Source organism: Canis lupus, chromosome 7, assembly GCF_003254725.2.
Source record: "Canis lupus dingo isolate Sandy chromosome 7, ASM325472v2, whole genome shotgun sequence".
Lineage (NCBI taxonomy): Eukaryota > Metazoa > Chordata > Mammalia > Carnivora > Canidae > Canis > Canis lupus.
The window spans coordinates 41,763,577-41,786,367 of record NC_064249.1 but is presented as its reverse complement, the minus strand read 5'-3'; the positions used below and the strand labels follow the sequence as shown (position 1 = coordinate 41,786,367).

Below are 22,791 nucleotides of genomic sequence, written 5' to 3'. Positions count from 1 at the left end.
CTGCTAGGTCTGCATCTCTACCAGTGATCCCGGCTCAAACTATAAGCCTCCCCTTCCAAATGGCTAACACCTCCACCTCATCAGCCCAAATGCTGCTCAAATTGAACATATCCAAACATGAAGCCATTATCTGAATTATACAATATATCAAATAATTTTTATCTTCCCTGGTCAAAATCCTTCAGTGGCTCCCAACTGCCTCCACAATCAGGTTTCAACTCGTTCAAATGAAAAACTAACCAACAAACAACAAACAAAAAAGCCTATGCCAGGGGCGCATGGGTGGCTCAGTGGGTCAAGCATCTGCTTTCTGCTTAGGTCATGATCTCAGGGTCCTGGGATAGAGTCCCCTGTGGGGCTCCCTGCTCAGCTTCTTCCTCTCTCTGCCCCTCCCCCTGCTTGTGCTCGCACTCACGCTCTCTCTCTGTCAAATAAATAAATAAAAGTCTTTAAAAACATTAAAAAAAAAAAAGCCTATGCCAGTATGGGGTCCAGTCTATTACTTTTACAACCTCACTCTCCACTATAATCGCATGATCTCTTTCACACACTAGTAACATCAAACAATGTACTGCTCTCCAAAAATAGCATTCTCTTGTATGGTTTTGTGCCTTTCTTTGGGAATGTTATTGTCAGTGTGTTAAACACATTCTTATTCTTTACTTTGCCCCACATGCTGAAGCAAGTTACAGTAGTATATGTGTCACATCTTCAGGGACATCTTTAGTCACGCACATGCTAAGTGCTGGAGTCCCTTGTAACACTGGTCCATCACAGAATTGAATATACCTTTCAATGGTGAATGTGTCTGAATCCTTGGGGCAACCCCGGGGGGCTCAGTGGTTTAGCACCACCTTCAGCCCAGGATGTGATCCTGGAGCCCTAGGATCGAAGCCTGCATCAGGCTCCCTGCATGGAGCCTGCCTCTCCCTCTGCCTGTGTCTCTGCCTCTCTCTCTCTCCCCGTGACTCTCATTAATAAATAAATAAAATCTTAAAAAAAAAAAGTGTCTGAATCCTTGAAAGCAGGAACTTTATCTCACTCATGTTTATATTTCCAGTGCTCAGTATTCAGTTACTCTCAATAAATATTTTTTGAATGAATAAAACAGTATTATGGTAAGAGTAACTTTATGGATCTAGGTGTTAATTTCTTTCGTTTACTAAAGTGAAATATTTTGGTGGTTTTCTTTGTGGCTATCTCCTTGAAACCTCATTCTTTCTTCTCAGGGGTTGGCAAACTTTTTGTGTAAAAAGCTCAATAGTAGATATTCTAGGCTTTTGAAGACACATGTGAGGTCTCACAAACACTTTTTTCCTTTCTCCTTTGTTTTATTAAGCTACCCTTTAAAAATATAAAAACAGGGGCGCCTAGGTGGCTCAGTCAGTTAAGTGTCTAATTCTTGGTTTCTGCTCAGGTCATCATCATCTCTCAGGCCTGTGGGATCAAGGCCTGCCTCAGGCTCTGTGCTTATGGGGATTCTGCTTGAAATTCTCTCCTTTTCCCTCTCCTTCATCCCTACTTCTCTCCTCTCTCCCAGCTAGAGCTCTCTCTCCAAGTACCTAAATAAAATCTTAAAAAAAAAAAAAAAAAAGAAAAAGAAAAAAGTAAAAATTTTTAGCTGAGGGCTGCACTAAGCTGTATCTCATCTGGTCCACAGGCTGCAGTTCACTACATGCTAGTCGTCAAACATAGTCACTCAATATTTAAGAATCTCTCTGAAATAGTATGAAAACAGAGCATACTGAGAGACAAATCCTCACTGTTGCTTGAGTTCAACTGTACCTCTGGCACAATGGTGCTAATAAAAAGCTTCAAATATGTTGAAACTCATCATCAGATAAATTCAGTAAGTATGATACAGCTATAATTTGACAGGGTAGCCTTGAATTGATGAAGGAATTAGATTTCTGATCATCAGTCACAAGTGATCTCCCAATTAAAAAACATGATAGAAAGCCAAGAAATGATCTGTCAATTCCTTGCCTAGAACTTTCAGTGGTTCTCGAGTGTTATTAATAAGGTACCCTACCTGCCTTTCCAGCCGCATCTTCAGTCCCTTTAACCTAACCATGCTGGTTCTTTTAGTTTCTTAAACTGATTATTCTCCCCTTTACATGTTACTGCTGTTGCCTGGAATGACCCTACCGCTGCCCATGTCTCCTGATGATACAGATAGATTATAAAGGACTTCTTCCTCTGCAATCCTCAAACACAGGGCAGACATATTACCATACATACATACATACATGCACATATAACGTTTTGTTTTTGTAACCACGCAATTGGTAAAAAGGGAAAATTGACAGCATAATCTAAATGTATGAACTACATAAATATGATATACTCTATTAAGATGTTATATATATTTAAAACATATAAAATTACACATCTTATTTATTTATTTTTAAGATTTTATTTATTTATTCATGAGACACACAGAGAGAGGCAGAAACACAGGCAGAGGGAGAAGCAGGCTCCATGCAGGAAGCCTGATGTGGAACTCGATCCCAGAACCCTGGGATCATGCTCTGAGCCAAAGGTAGACGCTCAACCACTGAGCCACCCAGGCATCCCAACATTGCACATTTTAAAAGTTGAGGTTGAAATAAATAGTAACAGAGATTCTTCTTATAACCTCATAAATTATTTGCATATCTCAGAGAATTGTGAATATTACTTTGGAAACTCTTGCTTTACTAAAATAATTTTATACATATAGCCAAGTCTTTATTAAATAGTTCGAATCCACACTGCTCTATAATACCACATACTCCTTTACCTCAACTTTTAAAATCTCTGTTTTTGGGGCACCTGTGTGGTTCAATTGGTTAAGCCTTTGGCTCAGGATCAGGCTCCCTGCTCATTGAGGAGTCTGCTTCTCCCTCTCCCTCTGCTGCTCCCCCTGCTTGTGTGAGCTCTTTCCCTGTGTCAAATAAATTTTAAAAATCTTAAAAAACAAAAACAAAACCCCTCTATTTTTGTGTCTGCCTACTCTTTTACCTAGTCATTTTGAGTTATTCCCTTTGGATCACATCAAAACCACTATACCTCTGGGAGTAAGCCTACTTGGACTTAAGAAGCAGGAAAGAGAAGATGAGGACACTGTTTTAGTGTACGTTTGCTCATTCACATATCTGACAACTCCATCTATTTTTTCTACAATATCATATGTAAATATAAATTGTAATTTATGTTGTAAAAGTTTATAGTATCATATTTTAAGTATGTTCATAAGTCACAAATGGGAATTATAGTTAAAATCTGGTAAAACAAATATTACTTGCCTGTTGAAGAAGTACTCTCAGATGAAGACCTCTTCCGGGTAGGGCTACAGTTTGTGCTCTCTGATGGTCGCTGGGAAGACTTATCTGAGGTTGGCTGGGAACCTGGAGAGAGAGGAAAAGATAGAAATTATAGAAAAATTCAAATATAAAATAAAGTCAAACCATTCTGTGTCAGAACTGCAATATTTTAGTTGTTGTCACTGCCATTCCCTGCAATAATACAACTTTTAAGCTGACAATAAGTAGACAATAAGCAGAGGACAAACCATACTATGTGCTGCCGACAAAATTTCACAGGTCTCATATACATAAATTTCTCCTGTTACATTAACAGAGGAAAAACTAGTTTTAGTGGAAGAATGAACAGAATATACAATTTAGTTTTTATGTATCACCACTATGAAACATATCATTAAGATATTTATTGATAAAGATGACTAGCAATATTCTAATGCCTGTTCCTGATAATCAATTCAGATTCATCATATGAACTGACAAAATTTATAATGTAATTAATTAGGGATGACTAATGTGAGAAAGCAGGTCCAACTGAGCATTTCATTTGCTAGAATCAGAAGTGAGAATCTGAGTCAGACCTTAAACCCGTATATGCAATCGACTCCGTAGAAGTCACTTTCATAGTCTGTATATTTCCTCAACAGCATATTCTGGAAGAACTGGTAACTAATTTGTCCATGAAATACACCAAGCCTACTTTAAAGCTGTGCACGTAAAGTTCCTGGATTATTGGAGCTCATAAAGACAATTTCTTTTCAAAAAGTCACACACTTTTTGCCAAAACCCCTAATCAATGCAGTATAATTTAACACATTGCTTACTCAAAAGAAAAGTTCAGAAAGATTTTTTTTTCTGAATAAAATATACTTGGTTCTGATACTAGATTCCTTATCAGAAAAGCCAGCTATTGAGAATACATAATGAATGTCCACCTCTTAGGTTTGTCCAAAAACTAGCAGTACCATGAAATGTTCACTTTTAACATGAAAAGAAATTACAAATAGAAAGCCTTACACATAACTAGCAAGGTACAAGAAAGGTGCAAGAAATCAAATACTTGAAGATTTTTAAGTTCTGCCTCTAAAGGAGAGCTAACTCCTTAATGAAGATGTGACTAAGTGAATGAAGAACAATCTTGAGAAGAAATGAACAGAACTATGTTTCTAGTATTTCCCTTTCTCTGAGAGAAATAACAAAACTTGAGCTCTGTTTTATTTATGTAGTATCTTAAAGCACATCATTGTAAACCCTCTTTTAGCATTGCCCAGGTGAGATATAGGACCACATATTGCCATTCAAGAGTAACAAGTTAGATTTTTGGGAAATTGTTATCGTGACAGTACATCCTACTTCTCAAACACAGTTACTACTGTGAGACCTAATCAAAAAGCAAGACTGTTTATTGTTGAAATTTAAAAATGAACACAAAGGGAGTTTAAAAACCAAGAGTACAATAAATCCCCCGGATTGTGGTGTAGGTAAGATTTCCATTAAAGAGCTAAATACCACAATAAAGGGGCACCTGGGTGGCTCAGGTCATGACCCTGGGGTCCTGTCTCCCTGCTCAGTGAGGAGTCTGCTTCTCATTCTTCCTCTTCCTCTCCCCACCACTCATGCTCGTGCGCTCTCTCTCTAATAAGTAAGATCTTAAACACACACACACACACACACACACACAACCCCACAATAAAAATAACTAAGAGGCAAAAGCCCAGGCATTGGTCCAGACATAACTTTGTAAGTATTAATATTGAAAAATTCATACACTGCACAGATAAATATTTCCTACTCAAACACACAGCCAAGACAGAAGATAACAGTGGCCAAGAAGCTTGAGACATCAGTGAACACTCTATCACTATTCTCCTGATGAATGGGCAATCTTAGATTAACTACTAGGAAAAGGTGGGGTTGGAGAGTACTTTTTATAAAGTCTTCTCTCTCAGTCATAAACTAGCACTTATTGAGTATACTTTATATGCTTGGTCTTATGCTAAGCATTATGAGGTGGGGGAGAGATATAAAAACAGCATACATCTGCCCTCAAGGAGCTGATCTAAGGTCTTGAATGTCATCATGTACTACATTTCAGATGGCATTTGTGCCATCCATTCTTGAGCTCCGTCTTCAGTTTCTAGGCTATTTGGTAACGTTTCCCAAATTTCTTGGTCATCTTCAAGAAAGTCTTGATGAAGGCTTCAACTGTACCTTTGATCATCAGGATATCCTGAGAATCACCCTGCCTGGCCTCACCCACCTCAGGGTAAAAGAGGGTACAGGCACTTTCTTCAAAGCTCCTTCTTTTGGTGGCATCTGGAGCTGCAGAGGAGGCAGTGGGAGGTGGAATGGGGGTCAGATCCCCGGAGATCGTTATTGGCAGCATTGTACAGCAATTCCTGAGAAACTGAAACAATTGAGAGAGACATGGCTTAGCTCACTTAGCTTCTGAGCCACTTTTCATTTCCTGAAAATAATGGAGGCCAGCAGCCTATTCTTAGGATTTAATAGAAGATTGGAATAAAACTTCATTCAGGATGGTTTTCATTTTTCATTTTAAAAGTCTTTTTGAATTCCCTTTTCACAAAAAGCAGAGATGTTCTTAACAATATTCCGTATTTAAGGGGAATAAGGAGGTATCCCTGAGATACGGATCTCTTGGGTTTGGTAATCATCAGATCTAGATCCTTATTTCATTTAAAAATGTTGCTTATAGGACACTGAGATGAGAATACCTGAAAAAAGTTACCTAATGATGTAGAGCAACCAAGATTAAGACTGGAAAATGATGATCAAAACTTATATGCATGAGGTAGCAACATGGCCAGGGTCAAACTGGCCTAACAGCAGAAATCTTAGGAAATCTACAAATATTATCTCCAACACTTCCAAAAACATACTGTGCAGCTGGGTGGCTGGGGAAGAGCAAAGTAACACCCAGAGAGAACAAGCAAGTCCATCTCAAAAGAGACCAATATATCCATGTTTTAAAACCTAAAACAGAATGAGTTCAGTACAGAGCTGTGTGTGGTAGAGTGTTAAGTACATCACCATGGGGTAAGGTGTCCTGAGTGTGAATCCTGACTCTGCTATGAATCAGATTATGAGATCTAGGTGAGTAAACATACTCAAATGTTGGTTTGATAAAGCACTCTAACTCACATGGCTAATGTGAACTCCAAAGTGAGGTAATGTGAAAAAATGAAAGGTTTTTAGAAATGTTACACTAATTATAAATTGGCCTCTTAGGTTTATCATACATTTTTAGATCCTAATTACTTAAAAACATCACTGACATGTGTAGGCAACTATTTGATATTAAAATAACAATTAAAGAAGTGCAGGGACTTATGTCCATTTAGGAAATGGAATTAATGTAGACTATCAAGCATTATTCTTAAACATGAAGAAGTGCTGGTAAAAGCAGCATGTCCGACAGGGAAGGAGGAGGAAGACAGGTACCTCCAAGGCTCGTAGGTACCCCCAAGGTTGGAAAAACCACCTCTGAAGTGAATCTTGAATCCACTGACTCTTCAGCACAGCTTCTCCAGGGCTAGGGTTATGCTCTGGATTATATCAATAAAACCGTTGTGCCCACAGGAGGCACCAGAATTTGTTCAGCTCTGTTCAGAACGAGTGCCGCTGTCTGCTTCCCCTGCTTGCTCCTCACATCTTCGACAGCATGGCGGACTCCTCAGGGTGGTGACTGCTCTATGGCGGTCTCCGTCATGTGACACGGGTTTGTTCACGTCTCATCAGTGGTCACATCAGTCTGCCTGGGGGGACAAATGAAGCCTCTCCACTCCTTGTAGGACAAAAGGTTTGTATGGATTCCAGTTCAAGAACACACATGGAGAATACATATAATTTTACTTATCAAGAGAGTTCCCATCATTTCTCATTTCAATAAGTATAAAGCCAAATAATTAAGTACTTCAGAAGGAAACAGGATATAAATGAAATTTCTCAATTCACAAAACTATTGGGTAGAAACACTAGTGGGTGTCTCATTAATCAGATATCTGGCAGCTTCAGAACTAGGTTTACAAATGCCACACACATTAATGAAGCAGAAATTATAGATAAATAACAAAATAAGTACCCAAATAAAACTACACTTCAGCATAAATATAAGGTGATTACTACACATACATTCGTTTCCTTCAGTTGGGAAATCAGAGGCCTTCATGTAAAACAGAAGGCAGACTATCAGTAAGGAGGGAAACTGAAGAGAGAATATAAATTGGGAAAATAATGAGGGAATAAGAATTGAACACACTCAGACATGTGAGGGAACCTTGGAAGTTGTTTTAACTACACGGTCTCTGGATTTTACTTGGCCACTAGTCAATGAGCTTTTAAACATAAACATAAAGACAGATTTTGGGGAACTATCTTTGTAAAATTTGACAAAAAGGGGAAAAGATAGCACTTATAGAGCAAAACCAGAAGATGAAATCATGGATAAGAATGACAGAAAGTTGAGAAAACAAAAAAGAATATAACTGGATTTTAAAGGATAAGAATCTAGAAATCCTTCTGTTATGCACAAAAACAGGTGGTAACCAAGAAGCTGTTCTGAAGTTCATTTGTCACAAAAGATCTTGCTTGATGTCTACACAGGAGGAACTGAAACCAATCTAAGATAAAAAAGAAATACAACATTTACAGATGCCTAGGTGTGTGGACAGAGTCAAATGGACTGAGGTATCAGCATTCCCACTGATAATTGTTGGGTGGGTGGGTGGGTGGGGGAGCCATCACAAAGAAAAAACTGGAATAATAATCCAACCTAAGTACTTCTTTGAAGCCCCAAGTATCCTAGGTTAAAAATGAGGAATTTCCAAATATAAATTAACAAAAGGACACAGTGAATAAAACCAACAGCTGCTTGGATAAAACACGTATTTCTTTAGTGTAAATCCACTATGAGAACTTTCATAACTTATAGTTATGAATGCTGGTCATGCCCTGTAGGGTGCTCAGCACTAAAGACCCAAGAAACTAGGGAATAGTTTGGGTGAGCAGATTGTTTGATGTTTATTTCTTTCCTTTTTTTTTTTAAGTATTTTTTTAAAGTAATCTCTACACCTAACGTGGGGCTTGAACTCATGACCTCTGGGATCAATGGTCACATGCTCCTTGAGCCAGCCAGGTGCCCCTGTTTGATGTGTCTAGTGCTAGAAATACCTTTGGGTAAGCTACGGTAAAACAGATTAACTGTACCAGATAAGGAAGGATACCATGCTGTAGCCAGCTTATAGATGATATACATTTATTTTAAAATCACATATTTAAAACCAATTTCTCACATTTAAATCATTCCTTCCCACCAAAACTAATAATTGTAAAATTTTAATTTTAAGAAAGAAGCTTACGTTATCATTTACAAATCAGGCCTATTTGCAGTTTTTCTTGTACAGTAAATGAATAAAAACAGGTTATAATAGAAATGAATACCATTAAAAAAAAAAAAAGAATACCATAGTAAAAGAATATAAACATAAAATACCAAACTATCTGGAAGCTTCCGATGAGGTTTTTCTGTTTCCAGATTCATATTCTGAATCCTTTGCTGTGGTTCACAGCTCAGGAGCCCTGAAAGCTCCTCTTGAATGAGCTGAGTGCTGAGATAAAAGTTGGGTCCATGATAAAAACAGCTGTTTCCAATTGTGGGAAATATATTTACTGAGAGCAATACGTTTCATCTGAGTCACCAATTAAATGCACTACAAGAGAGAATGATTCAGAGCTTATGCTGGTGATTTTTAAGCTAAAAAGTCTGTTTTTTCCCCTCTAATTAGGCTATTTCTCATAATGTACAAATTAGATCATTCACTGAAATGGAATTCCTCTGGAAATCCCCAGAACTGCATAAACCACCACAATCAGTTTTCTGACTTCATCTCCACATGTTCACACTTCACTTTGGGTGTACCTTTCTTTATACTTCATGCTAGTGAAATGGTCATAAATCAGAAAAATCTGATTAATGTGTACAATCAGTTAAAGAGAAAACAAAACAGTCTATTTTGTTCAACTATTATGCTTTAACAGTGAGCCTACTCTTTTTCCAAACAAAATGAAAACTTAAAAAAAAAAAAGAAAACTTAGCTCTAATTTATTCTTGGGGGATAAAATAATTATCAAAACATATCATGTATGTATGTATATATGTATTTACACATTCTATAATTTGTAAGCTAAAATTTGGAAATACTCCATGCTACTGCTCTCATTTCTGAAATCAGGTTGCAGATTCTGACATGTACAGCCAGCCATGAGTTGAAAATGCTGAAGAATAGGGATAGAATATGTGTTCTCCAGGTCAGAAACACTTGTTTTCATTAGGCCTATCTTATGTCTAACACAAATACTTTTTTTTTTTTTTTTTTTTTTACTAACACGAATACTTAACCAGAATTAGTTATGAGGACTGGATGAAGCCAAAACGCCTGGCTTACCTGTGAAATCACTATAATTTCATGTGCATCAGGCAGGTCTTAGACTGTTAGTCTGTAACAGTTACTACAGAAAAGCACCTAAGTTAAAATAAGCTAACCACCACATAAGTTATCATTTATAAAATGACTAGATCTGTTACTCTTTTTTTTTTTTGTTGTTACTCTTTTTAAAGCTTTATGCAACTTAATTTGTTTAGTCCAAATCTGCTCAAGTAATTGTCAGTTTGCCCATCTACGAAACAAGAGAAAGTTAGCTACCTTGCTCTAGACTACCTAGAAAGGACTATTCTTCCTGCCTGTGCCCCTGATCTAATTTCATTTATTTTCTTCATATTCACATCAACACAATCAGATATGCCTGTTTTGCAACAACAAACACATTAAACTACTTAATACAAACATTTTTATTATTTTTCTTTAGTTATCAGTTTGAGATAGGATTTACTCAAGAATTAGTCCTTTTTTAAAAAAGATTTTATTTATCTATTTGAGATTCAGAGAGAAAAAAAGAGAGCGTGCACACACACAAGTGGGAGGGGCAGAGGGAGAGGGAGAAGCAGACTCTCTCCTGAGCAGAGAGCCAGAGGTGTAGGGCTTGACCACAGGACCCTGAGACCATGACCTGAGACAAAGGCAGATGATTAACTGAACCACCCAGGCACCCCAGTCTCTGCTTTAAGAAAAAAACTAAACTGGTTGTTTTGGAATCATTTTAAATTTAGGAAAGATGGTAAAGACAGTACAAAGTGAGACTTCTCATACATCCTTTACCCAATTTCCCCTAATGTTAACCTCTTATATAACTATGGTACATTTGCCAAAACTATGAAATTAACATCAATAGAATTTTTCCACTTACAACCTTTTCCTCTTCTAGAGTTCAAGCTAGGATATCACATTGTATTTAGTTGTCATGTCTCCTTAATCTCCTCTAAGACAGTTTCTCAGACTTCCCTTGTTTTCTCAGGTCCTGGATTACTTTTGAGGAGTACTGGTCACATATTTTGTACAATGGCACCCACCCCCTACCCCTTTTTTGGCTTAAGTATTACTAGACTGGGGTTGTGTTTCTGTAAAGAATACCTGTGCTGTGAATTTTTGGAAAGAATACCAGAGAACAAAGGAACCCTCTAATTAACTCATATTAGAGGGTATCATCATAATTTATCTATCATTGGTCATGTTGAACTTGTTCCGATTAAGTGCTGTCCGCTAGGTCTCTCCACTATAAAGTTACTATTTTATCCTTTCTGTATTGTTATGTGGCATTAGCTCACTAAGTTCAGTCCATATTAAAGAGGAGGGTTAATGAATTAAGCTCTACCTCTTCAAAGAGGATAGTCAACATACAATAACTTGGAATTCTTATTAAGGAGGGTTTGTCCCTTTCCTCCACTGATTTAATCAATTATTTGTATTTTTCCCCCCCAAGTAAGCTTTATGCCCAACTGGGGAATGCACTCACAACCCTGAGATCAAGAGTCGCATGCTCTTCCAACTGAGCCAACCAGGCATCCCATACAATCATTTATTTATATCAACATGGACTAGTGGGTATTCACCATATTTTTTACATTATAATCCAATTTTGTCATTATTAACTTTGTTGCCTTACCTATTCCTGCTTTGGCCACTAGAAGCTATTTCAGGATAATGTTCAGAAGGTACTTGGCAATTTTGTAATATATGGTATATATAAGTAGTTTTTTGGATATTTTAGCCAATTAATGTATAACAAATCTATCTCCAAAGTATGTCCAGAAGAAATATCAGCTGAAGACCGAGGTCAATTTAAAATAAAAAAGTTTGGGCAGCCCTGGTGGCGCAGCGGTTTAGCGCCGCCTGCAGCCCAGGGAGTGATCCTGGAGACCCTGGATCGAGTCCCACGTTGGGCTCTCTGCATGGAACCTGCTTCTCCCTCTGCCTGTGTCTCTGCCTCTCATTCTCTGTGTCTCTATAAATTAATAAATAAAATCTTTTTAAAAAATAAATAAAATAAAAAAGTTTAGGGCGACTGGGTGGCTCAGTTAACCGTTTGCCTTTGGCTTAGGTCGTGATCCCAGGGAATGGGGATTGAGCCTCATATTCAGCTCCCTGCTCAGCGGGGAGCCTTTTCCCCCAGTCCCTCCTCCTTTTGCGCTCTCTCAAAAGAAAAAAAAAAATCAAGATATACTTATCAAAAAAGTGATTGTGAAGAAGATGAAGAGGTTCCAAGATACAGGCTAATTAACAGAAGAATTAAGACTGGTTATAATAAAGAATTTATCTGTTCTTTGTCTTGGATTCTTGGCAAAAGCTTCAAAAACCCTTGGAATTTCCTGAGTGATTGAAGTGTCTGTGCTATGCCAAAGAGGTGACTTAAGGTCCCCACCCCCCCATAGCCTCCGTGATGGGGCTGCTTACTGGAAAGATCAATCACAGGATTAGAGTGCTGAAATTTTGGGCTAGCCCAATCTACAGTGAGCTAGAGACTGGGTTCAATCACACAGTCAGTGATTTAATCTGTCGTGCCTACGTAGCCCAATCAAAACTCTAACCCCACAGTTCTGGTGTTGCATCTTGATTGGTGAACACAGTGATGTGCTGGGAGGGTGACATACCCAGATCCCACAAAAAGATGGCAAGGAAGTGGTGTGTTCCCTTCTCCACCCTAGACATTGCCCTATGAATTTCAATTCCTGATCTGCATCCTCTATAATAAAACTGTAATCCTAAATACAGTGGTTTCTGTAAATTGAGTCGTTCTACCAAAATATCAAAACTGAGGGGTTGTGGGAAGCCTCAAATTTGTGGCAGGCTAGACAGACAAGACTTGCTCAGGCACAGTAAGGGAGGTCAGTCTCTTTTGAAGGACTTTGCTCTTAATTCTCAGGGTCGTTCCTAACTCCCGGTAGCTAGTATCAGAACTGAACTGTAGGACCACCCAGTTAGTGACAGGAAGTTAGTGTCAGAACTGATGTCAGAGATCTTAATGTTTTGTTATTTCTTTAAAGGGGAAAGAGACAAATTTCTTACTCTTAAAGTAGATATTTTCCTGTATCAGACCTGTATGTCATGTCCTGCGGACCCTGAAACCAGGCTCACATTTACTCTTTCAGTTTACCTCCTGTAAGTGATCTCTTGAGTGAGTCTAATGTCTATGTAGATAATACACTCAGCTACCTCATCTGCCTTCTCACTCACCTCCACCTCAATCCCTCCTCACCTTTTCTAAGCTCCTCATAACTCTTAGAGGCCTCAAGGAACTAAAATGTTCCTTGGAGACAGGTACTCTACTTGAACACCTGAACCAGGCTGGGTACAGCATCCTACTGGAAACTGTGAGGACTGAGGGGAATTTAAGAATACATATCCCAACGGGAGGAGGAGGGAGTGGGGGACTGCCACTACTGAGACACAGCCACTGATGTCATCCAGGAAATGTGGATAAACTATTGCCACATGTTCTGATTTTTCCTTTAAAGAAAAGCAGACTTCTGTGAAAGTCTGCTTTTTTGTGAAAACTCTAGATTTTCAAACTTTAGCAATTAATTTTTTAAAAACAGAAGAGATCACAAGGGGTCCCAGATAAACCAAAGGCTGATGGCTGTTAACCACTACTTTAAATACTGCCACCCCTCAGGGTTGTCCTAGGCCCTCTTTAGGGGAGGCACCATCCATCACACGATGACAGACACACCAACAGTTCAAAAATGTATAATCTTTTTTATAGTACAATGAAACAGCTCAAACACAACTGATAAGAAGAATTCCAGGACAATATGGAAATTGTACAAGTCCACACATGATTTTTCAAAGCACATTAATGTTCTGAAGCACCAAGTTAACAGTGGAAGAGAAGATACTAACACAAACTAAATGGAGCGAACCATGGAGCAATGTACTTCTCTTCACAGTGCCCATTAATCTCATAGTCCTCTTCTTAGCTCCAGCGAGTACTTATCCTGTGGTTTCCCCCAATATTCATGGCAAAAAACCCAAACAAGGACAATAAGCCAGACCAGCTCTATGTGGCATCATTTTATTTATCTGCCAATGAAATACATTTTGTGCTTCCAATTGAGCACTTCAACCCTTTTTTATACTCCTATCAAGTTACTTTCATATTTTCCTAAAAAGTTAAATCCTATGTTTTGTATTTCTTTATTTATTAAACAATTTAACTTGTCTTTTTAACTGCTATTGGCATTTTCTAGAACTATTTTTTTTCTTGGTGCTCTGGTTACAAAGTTGCATACATCTGGAGAATCTGCTCCCAGCTTTATCTTTTCTAGAAGCCCTTTTAGTTTCAGTGAACAATACTGAAAAGAGTTTCTCAAAACCTCATAGTGAAATGCCCCCATCTCCAGCCAAAACATCTTTATTGAGCTCCAGAACTAGATCTGCCACTGCTTGCTCAACATATCCACTTGAATGTTCTGAAGGCATCCTAAAGGTTACGAAGATTAAAAGAACAAACTGTGCTTCTGAAAAAGTGCGCCTTCCTGCAGTTGGCACCAGACTCTCCAGTGCTCCTACAGAAGTCTGCCAGCATGCTTGCTGAAGGGCCATCCAGACAGACCACTGTGCCGCAAACAAACTGGTCTCCCTGTAGTTGATTTTTCTCCTCTCAGTTAAGTGTTCACACATGAGCCAGAATGATCTTTTAGAAAAGCAAATCCAAAATCAATTCTCCTCTGTCCCTTGCCTAAGCCTAGGATAAAACCTAAACTCTGTAAACATGGTCTGGCGCCATCCTTTGTGTCCCTGTCCTATGACAGTGACCCTGCCACTAAGTTTTTTTTAACACCCAAGCCCTTAGTCCAGGATCTTCAAATGTGCTCTTTACTTAAACCTCAGCTGAGAAGCCAGTGAGTTCTCATCTTTTCAGTTTCAACTTTCTGTCCCTGGGCTACAACTAATAACTTTATCTAAATAGGTGTCCCCCACCCCTAATGAGCCACACCTTGACCCTGTTACAGGGACCTGGCAGCATTTTTCCTCAATTATACCTTTATGTGCTTGCAATGCTGTCTTCCTTCACTAAAGCTGAAAGCTAATGAGGCCTGCCATCATGTCTTTACTATATGCCAGTGACTGGAACAGCACCACATGTTTTAAAACGTAATAAAGGAAGGAGTGAAGAAATGAATACAGGAATGAGTAGAATCCTATTTCCCCAGCTAACTTAGCTCCTCATCCTTCAGGTAACAACCAGTTTAACAGTTACTTTCACAGGGACAGCTTGGTGAGTTAGGCCCCCATTCCATGCTCTCACAGAACCATGTTCTTTTTTTTTTTTAATATATTTTATCAATTAATAGTGACATTTAATACATACATCTTAAAAGACTTTTTTACTTATTTATTCATGGGAGATGCAGAGACACAGGGAGAGGGAGAAGCAGGCTCCCTATGGGGAACCCAACACTGAACTCGGAACTTGATCCTAGGACCCCTAGGATCTATCTCCACCTGAGCCACCCAGGTGACCCTAATGCATGAATTTTTTTATTACCCCACTCTTCCATTTTAAGTTCCATGAAAACAATGAACCTGTGTGCCTTATTCCCTAACATTATATCACAAAGGCCCACAAAGTGAATGCCTGGCAGACAGATATTCAGTAACAGTTGTTAATGAAATATTTAGCAGATATTTGTTGAATGAACCTAAAGATAAATTTAGGAATATTTTTTCTCTTATTATATTGCTAAAAACTAAAGAATGCTCAGTTTCTCAACCCAAATGGCTTTTATTTTTTTAAAGTTTATGAATAATGAACATCAGGAGCAAAAACTCTTATCTCTGAGGGGTTTATCATTTTCTCTTATGCACAAGTATTTAATCTTTTGGGGAACAATACTGCCAATTAACATCTGTGTACTTACTATGTGCAAATCCCTTCAGTAAACACTATAATCTCATTACTTCTCATGATTACCCTATTATTACCATTTTATAGAAATGGATATGGTGGCTTAGAGAATTTACTTGGAGAATCTGATGGAACGTATGCATTTTCTCCTGAAAACACACACACAAGCAAACATACACATAATTTTACTTGTAACAAGAGAGGTTGTATGAACTCCCTCGGGTTAATTTACAAACCTCCAAGGTTGAGCTCTCTGACAGAACTTCTGATTAGAAATGCTTTTTGCATGATTGGGCAACTGCTTCCTGTTCCTTATTTTCTCTCTTTGTTTCAATTCTTTCTTTTATATATAAAATTTTATAATTTTTTATATAAAAATTTATAATTTTTATTTATGATAGTCACAGAGAGAGAGAGAGAGAGAGAGAGGCAGAGACACAGGCAGAGGGAGAAGCAGGCTCCATGCATCGGGAGCCCGACGTGAGATTCAATCCCAGGTCTCCAGGATCGCGCCCTGGGACAAAGGCAGGCGCCAAACCGCTGCGCCACCCAGGGATCCCTCTTTGTTTCAATTCTTAAGAGGCTTGTAGATGTTACAAATGTATTCTCTAGTTTTGTTTCCTGTCATTTTATATGCAATTGAAGCAGCTTTTATGGGGAGATATGTGCAGAGATAACTGCACAATGAAGTCCCTCTGAATATTGTTATCTTTTATGAAGCTGATGTGTAGATTTTTATTATGAGACATACAGGGTTAACATTGCTTCCTAGAACTTAAAATCACTTATAATTATTAGGTGAGCATATATTAAAAATTCTGCACAGCTACTAACATATATCTATGAGCCGTTTATCACTGAAGAAGCCATTTAATGGCCTTTTTGCACAAGAAAGAATCATCTTCCCTGGTTTCCAAAATTTTATAATCAATCTCTTCTCAAAATTCAAAATTAATGCAAAGACACGCCTTATCTTACTTCTCACATCTAATGAAAGTGAGAACTCTGAAGACATTTCATATTTACTTATAAAACCAAAACAAAAACCAGGTCTATTAAAGGTCCACATACACGTATCAGGAAACCTGTGGGTAAAATAATCTCCTTTTCCAACACAAATAACAAGGCAAGAAAATAACCCTCTTACCTGTCATGGTCTGTACTGCCCTTTCGCTGGAAGGCAGTGGCTCCTTTCTGTGAGGCCGAATTAGTGAAGTGTCCTGTGCAGAAAACAGTCCAGGGCTATCAGTTAATTTCTTCCGGCCACTGGAGTTAGGGTTTGAAACTCTGCAGCTGCCTTGCACTATTGCACTTGTGAAAAGGTTTGTATGTTCATCACTGCTGGCCGGATCAGAGTTGGGAGTGAATCCTCCAAGAGATAAACTTGGAGAACTTTCGGAACAGTCAATCTGTAAAGGTGTTTGCAATCCCAAAGCCAATGGACTAGATTCTGAAGGCTCTCGGTGGACCCATTGTTCTTCTCTATTTATTAAGCTTTTCGAAGGAGAGAGATGAGGGCAGGACATATGACATCGGTGCTTTTCCTTATGTTTATATCGCTCTCCAACAGTTTCCTTTCCAAATCGATAGCGCTTCAAAGACTCCAAAACAGATCTGGAAGAGCCAGCATCCATGGAAACCTGGGGTTGCTCAGAAGAACGGTGTTCTCTGTGCTTGTGACGATGCCTATGTTTGTGCTCAACCATCCAACCATAGGCCATCTCAGGAGGAACACTAGGGTAGGTACTCATGGAAAGGAGGGGAGTCCTGCTGGTTGTTAGAAAGGCCTCCTGGCGAAGTAGCTTATGCTTTTTCTTATGGTATTTGGTTGGATTGAGAAGTAAATGGCCAGCATGCATATAGGAAGGAGGAGGAAGTGGGGGGGTGAAAGAAGGTGAAGGAGGAGGAGGATAGAGAGTGGGAGGGTACCTTCCATAGTAACCTAATCCTAGGGGAGTGGCTGTAAGGGGTGAGGGAGAGTAAGGCATGCCATAGGAGGGATAGAATCCAGTACTAGAAAGAGGAAAACTAAGGCTGTGCATGAAGGGCATCTCAGCCATTGCCTCCCTCATCTTAGGAGGTCTCCCTCTCTTCTTTTTTAAGTCAGGTTTTCGAATGTAGTGCAAGGGGTCTAAGGGGAAAGAAGGATGTGTATAGAAACTATTAAAGTTGATTCGAAAAATAGTTGGCAGCAGGTCTCGGGGGATAAAATGATGGCTTCGATGGGTGATTCGAATTTCACTCAGCCGACTTATCAATTCCTCCAGATCCGCAATAAAGTCTGGATCCTGTCTGCTACGGAGCTGGGGGTATTTCTTTTTCCGTTTTCGTTTCTGCCTTTTCATCTTGTCATAGCTGAGGTAATCGTGATTCCGGCGCTTACATTTATGTTTATGTTTTTCTTTAAGACTGCTCAGGACTGTAGAGGTTTCAGGGGGAATCAGAGAAACATGTTCAAAAGAGTGCCTCCTCTTTTTCTGTCCACAAAATTTCTCTGCTCTGTCCGATGTGCTGTTATTATCTGTTCCAATTCCACTATCACTGGGAATGGTCTCATCACTATGAGACTCACTAATGGGAGAAGGAGTAGCTTCTTTCAGAGAGGTGAGTTCACTCAAGTGTGAAGGAGAATTTGGCAACAAAGTAGGAGGAGAAAGTCGCCTCCTCCCCTTTGAGGCCTTTTTCATCGCAAGAGTCTGAATCATACTGCCCTGTCTGGAGTGTAAATGCAAATATGGCACTGAGCTGGGTTCAACAAAGCCTGCATCACTACTTACAGGGCTCTGACCACCACTAGTCCCAGAAGACTGAGAGCAAACAGGCGATGGGAGAATCTCTGAGCTACTAGCAGATGAAGGCAGTAAAGGGGGAAGTATCTGTCCCAATGCTGAGCCGGCAGCCTGTTGAGCAGTTTGCTCAAGGACAGCAAGGCTGGTAGGGCTACCAGAAAGAATGCCATTTAAGACAGTTTTTGGTTTTCGACCCCTTCTCTTTCCTATGTAAATGGTTCCTTTCTTGCTGACATTTATCTGTTGGCCCAATTTAGAGCCAAACGTGGCAGCAAGACTTGACACTGTATTATGGAGTTTGGATTGCACTTTCCCTTTATTACTTGATTCTACAGAGCTTGAAAGAATCTGATTCAACAGTTTCTTCCTTTTTAAAGTCTTCATTTTATTTATTTTGCGGATAATTGTTTTCATTAATTGTCCATTGTTTCTCTTTGTAATTTTTTTATCTGGTTCCATCTCAAGGTCACTCATGCTGCAGACAGCCGGCCTATGACTGTCGTCCAGATCATCTGGGTCCTGAAGCTGATCCTCACTCTCAAAGAAATCACTGCTGCTTCGATGGTTATCACTTTCAGACTCCAGCTTGCTTGGACTCTCCGTGGCAACAAATGGAGCCACTGATAGTACAGGTGGCTTCATCTTGACCGGTGACCTCAACTGCCTCTTAGGTCTGCCTCGCTTTTTTGGAAAAGGAGATACAGAAAGACTTTGTTTGAAGGAAGGAATTTCAATTTCTGGCTGTAAAATTGGGGGTTCTTGTTCTTCCTTAGACTGCAAAGAAAAAACTTTAGAGGCAGGGATTTTTAAAGTCCTTTTAGGTGGACCTTCCAGTTGAGGCATCTCTTTAGCTTTAGGTCTTCCTCTTTTGGGCTTATAAATATCAGACAAAAGGTCACTAGAGACACACATACTGGAGGATAATTTGTGAGTAGCAAAAGCCTTGTGAGATGGTTTTTCACTATCAGTTAAGAGAGCAAGAGATGGAGTTGTGGACTTGCTCAACTTTGGCAATCGGCGTTTAAGGAAGTCATGATCTACAAATGAAGATGGTCCAATGTTTTTCATGAACTTGGCTGGCTCAGAATTACTATTTGATAGTGAGCTACATGAAACACTTTTAAAAAGCTCTGATCTTTCTAAATCTAGCCCTTTTGGAGACCGGCATGTGCTTCTTGCCACCACTTTAGTCCACCGAGCTTTTCTTCCTTTCCTTTTTTTTAATGGTTTGGACTGCAAACTAGAGCTTAGGCTTTCAGCAACCTGGCAGTGTTTGTCAGAAGCAGATACTGCACCAAGTTTTAGAAACGGCTTGTTACTAAATAAACTAGTGAAGTTAACAACTGAAGGGGTAATTGTGTGAATACTGGATTCAGAAGTCAAACTTGGCTTTTTTCCCAGGGAAGAGCTTATTCTTGGAATATCTATATGTGCAGTTTTTGAATCAGTTAGCTCTTTATCAATCCCTTTACATTCAATATTCATGCTGTGACCCACAGACCTATGACCAATGTTCAAGTGGGTACTTTCAGAAGTAAACTGGTTCTTCCCAACGGATTCAGAAATGTCTTCCATTAGTTCTGTGGTAGGACTTAAAAGTAACGGATTAGGAGCCAACTGTGAAGAAGTTTCAGGGGGACTTCTGGTTAAAGGATTAACAGATACAGTAGGTGATGGGGAAGGGAGATTGCTTTCTCCTACTGCACTAAATGGGGATTTTGCCATAGATGCATCAGAAGCAGCTCCCATTTGAAAGTCTGGAGAAGTGCAATACACGGGAGGTTGCTTTTCATGCTTTGAGGTTTCATAAGGCCCCCTGTCATTGGATGAGAAACTGTCTTGCTGAATGCATGTTCCCTCGTTAAACATTTCTTTCTCCAAATTAATGATTTCTTTTCGAACTGAGAACTTTTCCAATATGCTTTCTTTACTCTGCCGTATAACATTCTTCTCAAAAGTTTTGCTGGTGGTACTATCTTTCAGGGATTCAGAAAGTTCCTGATTTTCATGACTACTGATGTTTGTACTACAAGAAGCCTTAAGTGGTTCCTGAGTGGGGAGCAGTGCTTCGGCTTTAAGGTTTATGGCATCTTTATTGACCAATCCTGCCATAGAACAACTCACTAGTTTCTTTCCCATGTCTTTAGTAACTAATCCCATTGTTGAATTGGCTACAATCTTCTTTGCACAGTCCTTGGCCACTAGACCGACAGTAGAACTCAACTTCTTGCCCAAGTCTTTATTAACCAGTCCGACCACAGTGCCGAGTCCTAACTTCTTTCCAGATTCCTTATTCACTAAACCTGGAACAATACCAATTCCTAGCTTCTTTCCTGAATCCTTGCTCAGCAGTCCTACTGTAGTGACAGTCCCTGGCTTTCTGCCTAAGTCTTTATTAATGAATACCGCTGTAGTGCCAGCTCCTAGTTTTTTCACAGAGTCCTTATTGACCAATCCTACTGTTGCATTAAACACTGGCTTTTTCCCAGGATCTTTAGTTACCAATCCAACTGCTGTGCTGATAGCTGGTTTTTTAATTAAATCTTTATGTATTATTCCAGCTACAGAGCCAACACCTGCTTTCCTGATCAAATCCTTACTAACCAATCCTGTGCTGGTGCCACTTCCTAACTTCTTCGGTTTAGTCTTGGAAGACTTAGAGGGAGGACAGGTTGCAATAAGCTGTGCCAACTTTTCTGTTACACTTGTTCCTCCATTAAGTAATGCTCTATCCTTTAAATCAGGATCCCGGCTACCAACAAGAGTAGATGATGCTGCATTCATGTAATCTGTCATCTCTGAGTGTCCTGGAGAAAGCTTCTTAGACAAAGGACTGTTTTCTCCCTGTGAATGAAGATGGATGCTCTCTTCAGATTGGCATTCAACGGCTGCAACATCACCTGTTTTCTTGTACAACTTTGAAGGGTCCTAAAATTTGAATAAGAAAAAGGTTTCAGAGAGAGAATAAACCTATCATTTCAGTCATTTCAGTTTAGCTTACAACTGAACAAATCAACTGATCACTATCAGATAAAAGGCAATAGTGTTTTCTGAAAAAACCTAATGAACGTTATAGTGACATAAGATTTGAGTTTCTCTACTGCTATCAGAGGCTAGCAAAATGTTATCTTTGTTGACTTTCAACCAACCATATAAACCTATATGTTACTTGGTATTTAGAAATATCCCCATTATTTTTGACATTTTTTAAAAAGGCAAATTAACAGTCTACTCTCACTTTACTTTAAATTGAATAAATATACATTGGCATAGAAATATACTGTTTTTGAAAAGAGAAATATTATTAGTTACAATAATATCCCATGGTCCTCTTTTATTTTATTTTATTTTTTTAAATTTTTATTTATTTATGATAGTCACAGAGAGAGAGAGAGAGAGAGAGAGAGGCAGAGACACAGGCAGAGGGAGAAGCCGGCTCCATGCACCGGGAGCCCGACGTGGGATTTGATCCCGGGTCTCCAGGATCGCGCCCTGGGCCAAAGGCAGGTGCCAAACCGCTGCCCCACCCAGGGATCCCCCCATGGTCCTCTTTTAAAACAATCGATCGATCACTGCCTACCTCCTTCATTGATTTCAAAGATTTCCAACCAGCACGATACAACCCCACCCATTTCTACTCCTTTAGCGCTCGCTCTCGCATGTTTTTTTTTTTTTTTTAAAGATTCATTTATTTATTCATGATAGATATATAGAGAGAAAGAAAGAGGCAGAGACACAGGCAGAGGGAGAAGCAGGCTCCATGCCAGGAGCCCGATGCAGGACTTGATCTCGGGACTCCCAAGATTGCGCCCTGGGCCAAAGGCAGGTGCCAAACTGCTGAGACACCCAGGGATCCCCTCGCTTATGGTCTTGAATGATCAGTCACTCCACTTCCCTCGTAAATGACAGGAATAAGAAAGACAATGAAATACATTCACATTTTCTTTAGATTGTATTTTTATATAACATTCTAGGACTGGAAGTAACTTTTAAGTCATTGACATAAATTGTTATCCAGTTCATGAATCCTCACCATATATATATTTTTTTATTTTTATTTATTATTTATAATAGTCACACAGAGAGAGAGAGGCAGAGACATAGGCAGAGGGAGAAGCAGGCTCCATGCACCGGGAGCCTGATGTGGGATTCGATCCCGGGTCTCCAGGATCGCGCCCTGGGCCAAGGGCAGGCGCCAAACCACTGCGCCACCCAGGGATCCCCTCACCATATATTTTACAAGTGAATTCATTACTTCACACAATAATCTGTTTTACTTTTGGATAACAAAGAGTTCTCTTTTTTCCCATGTTTCAGCATAGGTGTTTTTTTTTTTTTTTTAAACAATTGAAGTATAATTAACAGAAAGAGTTCCTTTT

At 39.3% G+C, this 22,791-nt stretch overlaps 1 protein-coding gene across 5 annotated transcripts in view; it reads right to left on the bottom strand.

The window, feature by feature from the left end:
- ASH1L (ASH1 like histone lysine methyltransferase) overlaps window positions 1-22,791 on the bottom strand; it is a 181,961-nt gene that overhangs the window by 101,753 nt on the left and 57,417 nt on the right. For all 5 annotated transcript variants that reach the window (XM_035719088.2, XM_035719090.2, XM_035719091.2 and 2 more), the window contains 2 exons: window positions 16,771-21,340; window positions 3,288-3,389 (listed from right to left, as the gene is read on the bottom strand). In XM_035719088.2, coding sequence (XP_035574981.2) covers window positions 3,288-3,389; window positions 16,771-21,340 — 4,672 coding nt within the window. The remainder of the gene's footprint in view (window positions 1-3,287; window positions 3,390-16,770; window positions 21,341-22,791) is intronic.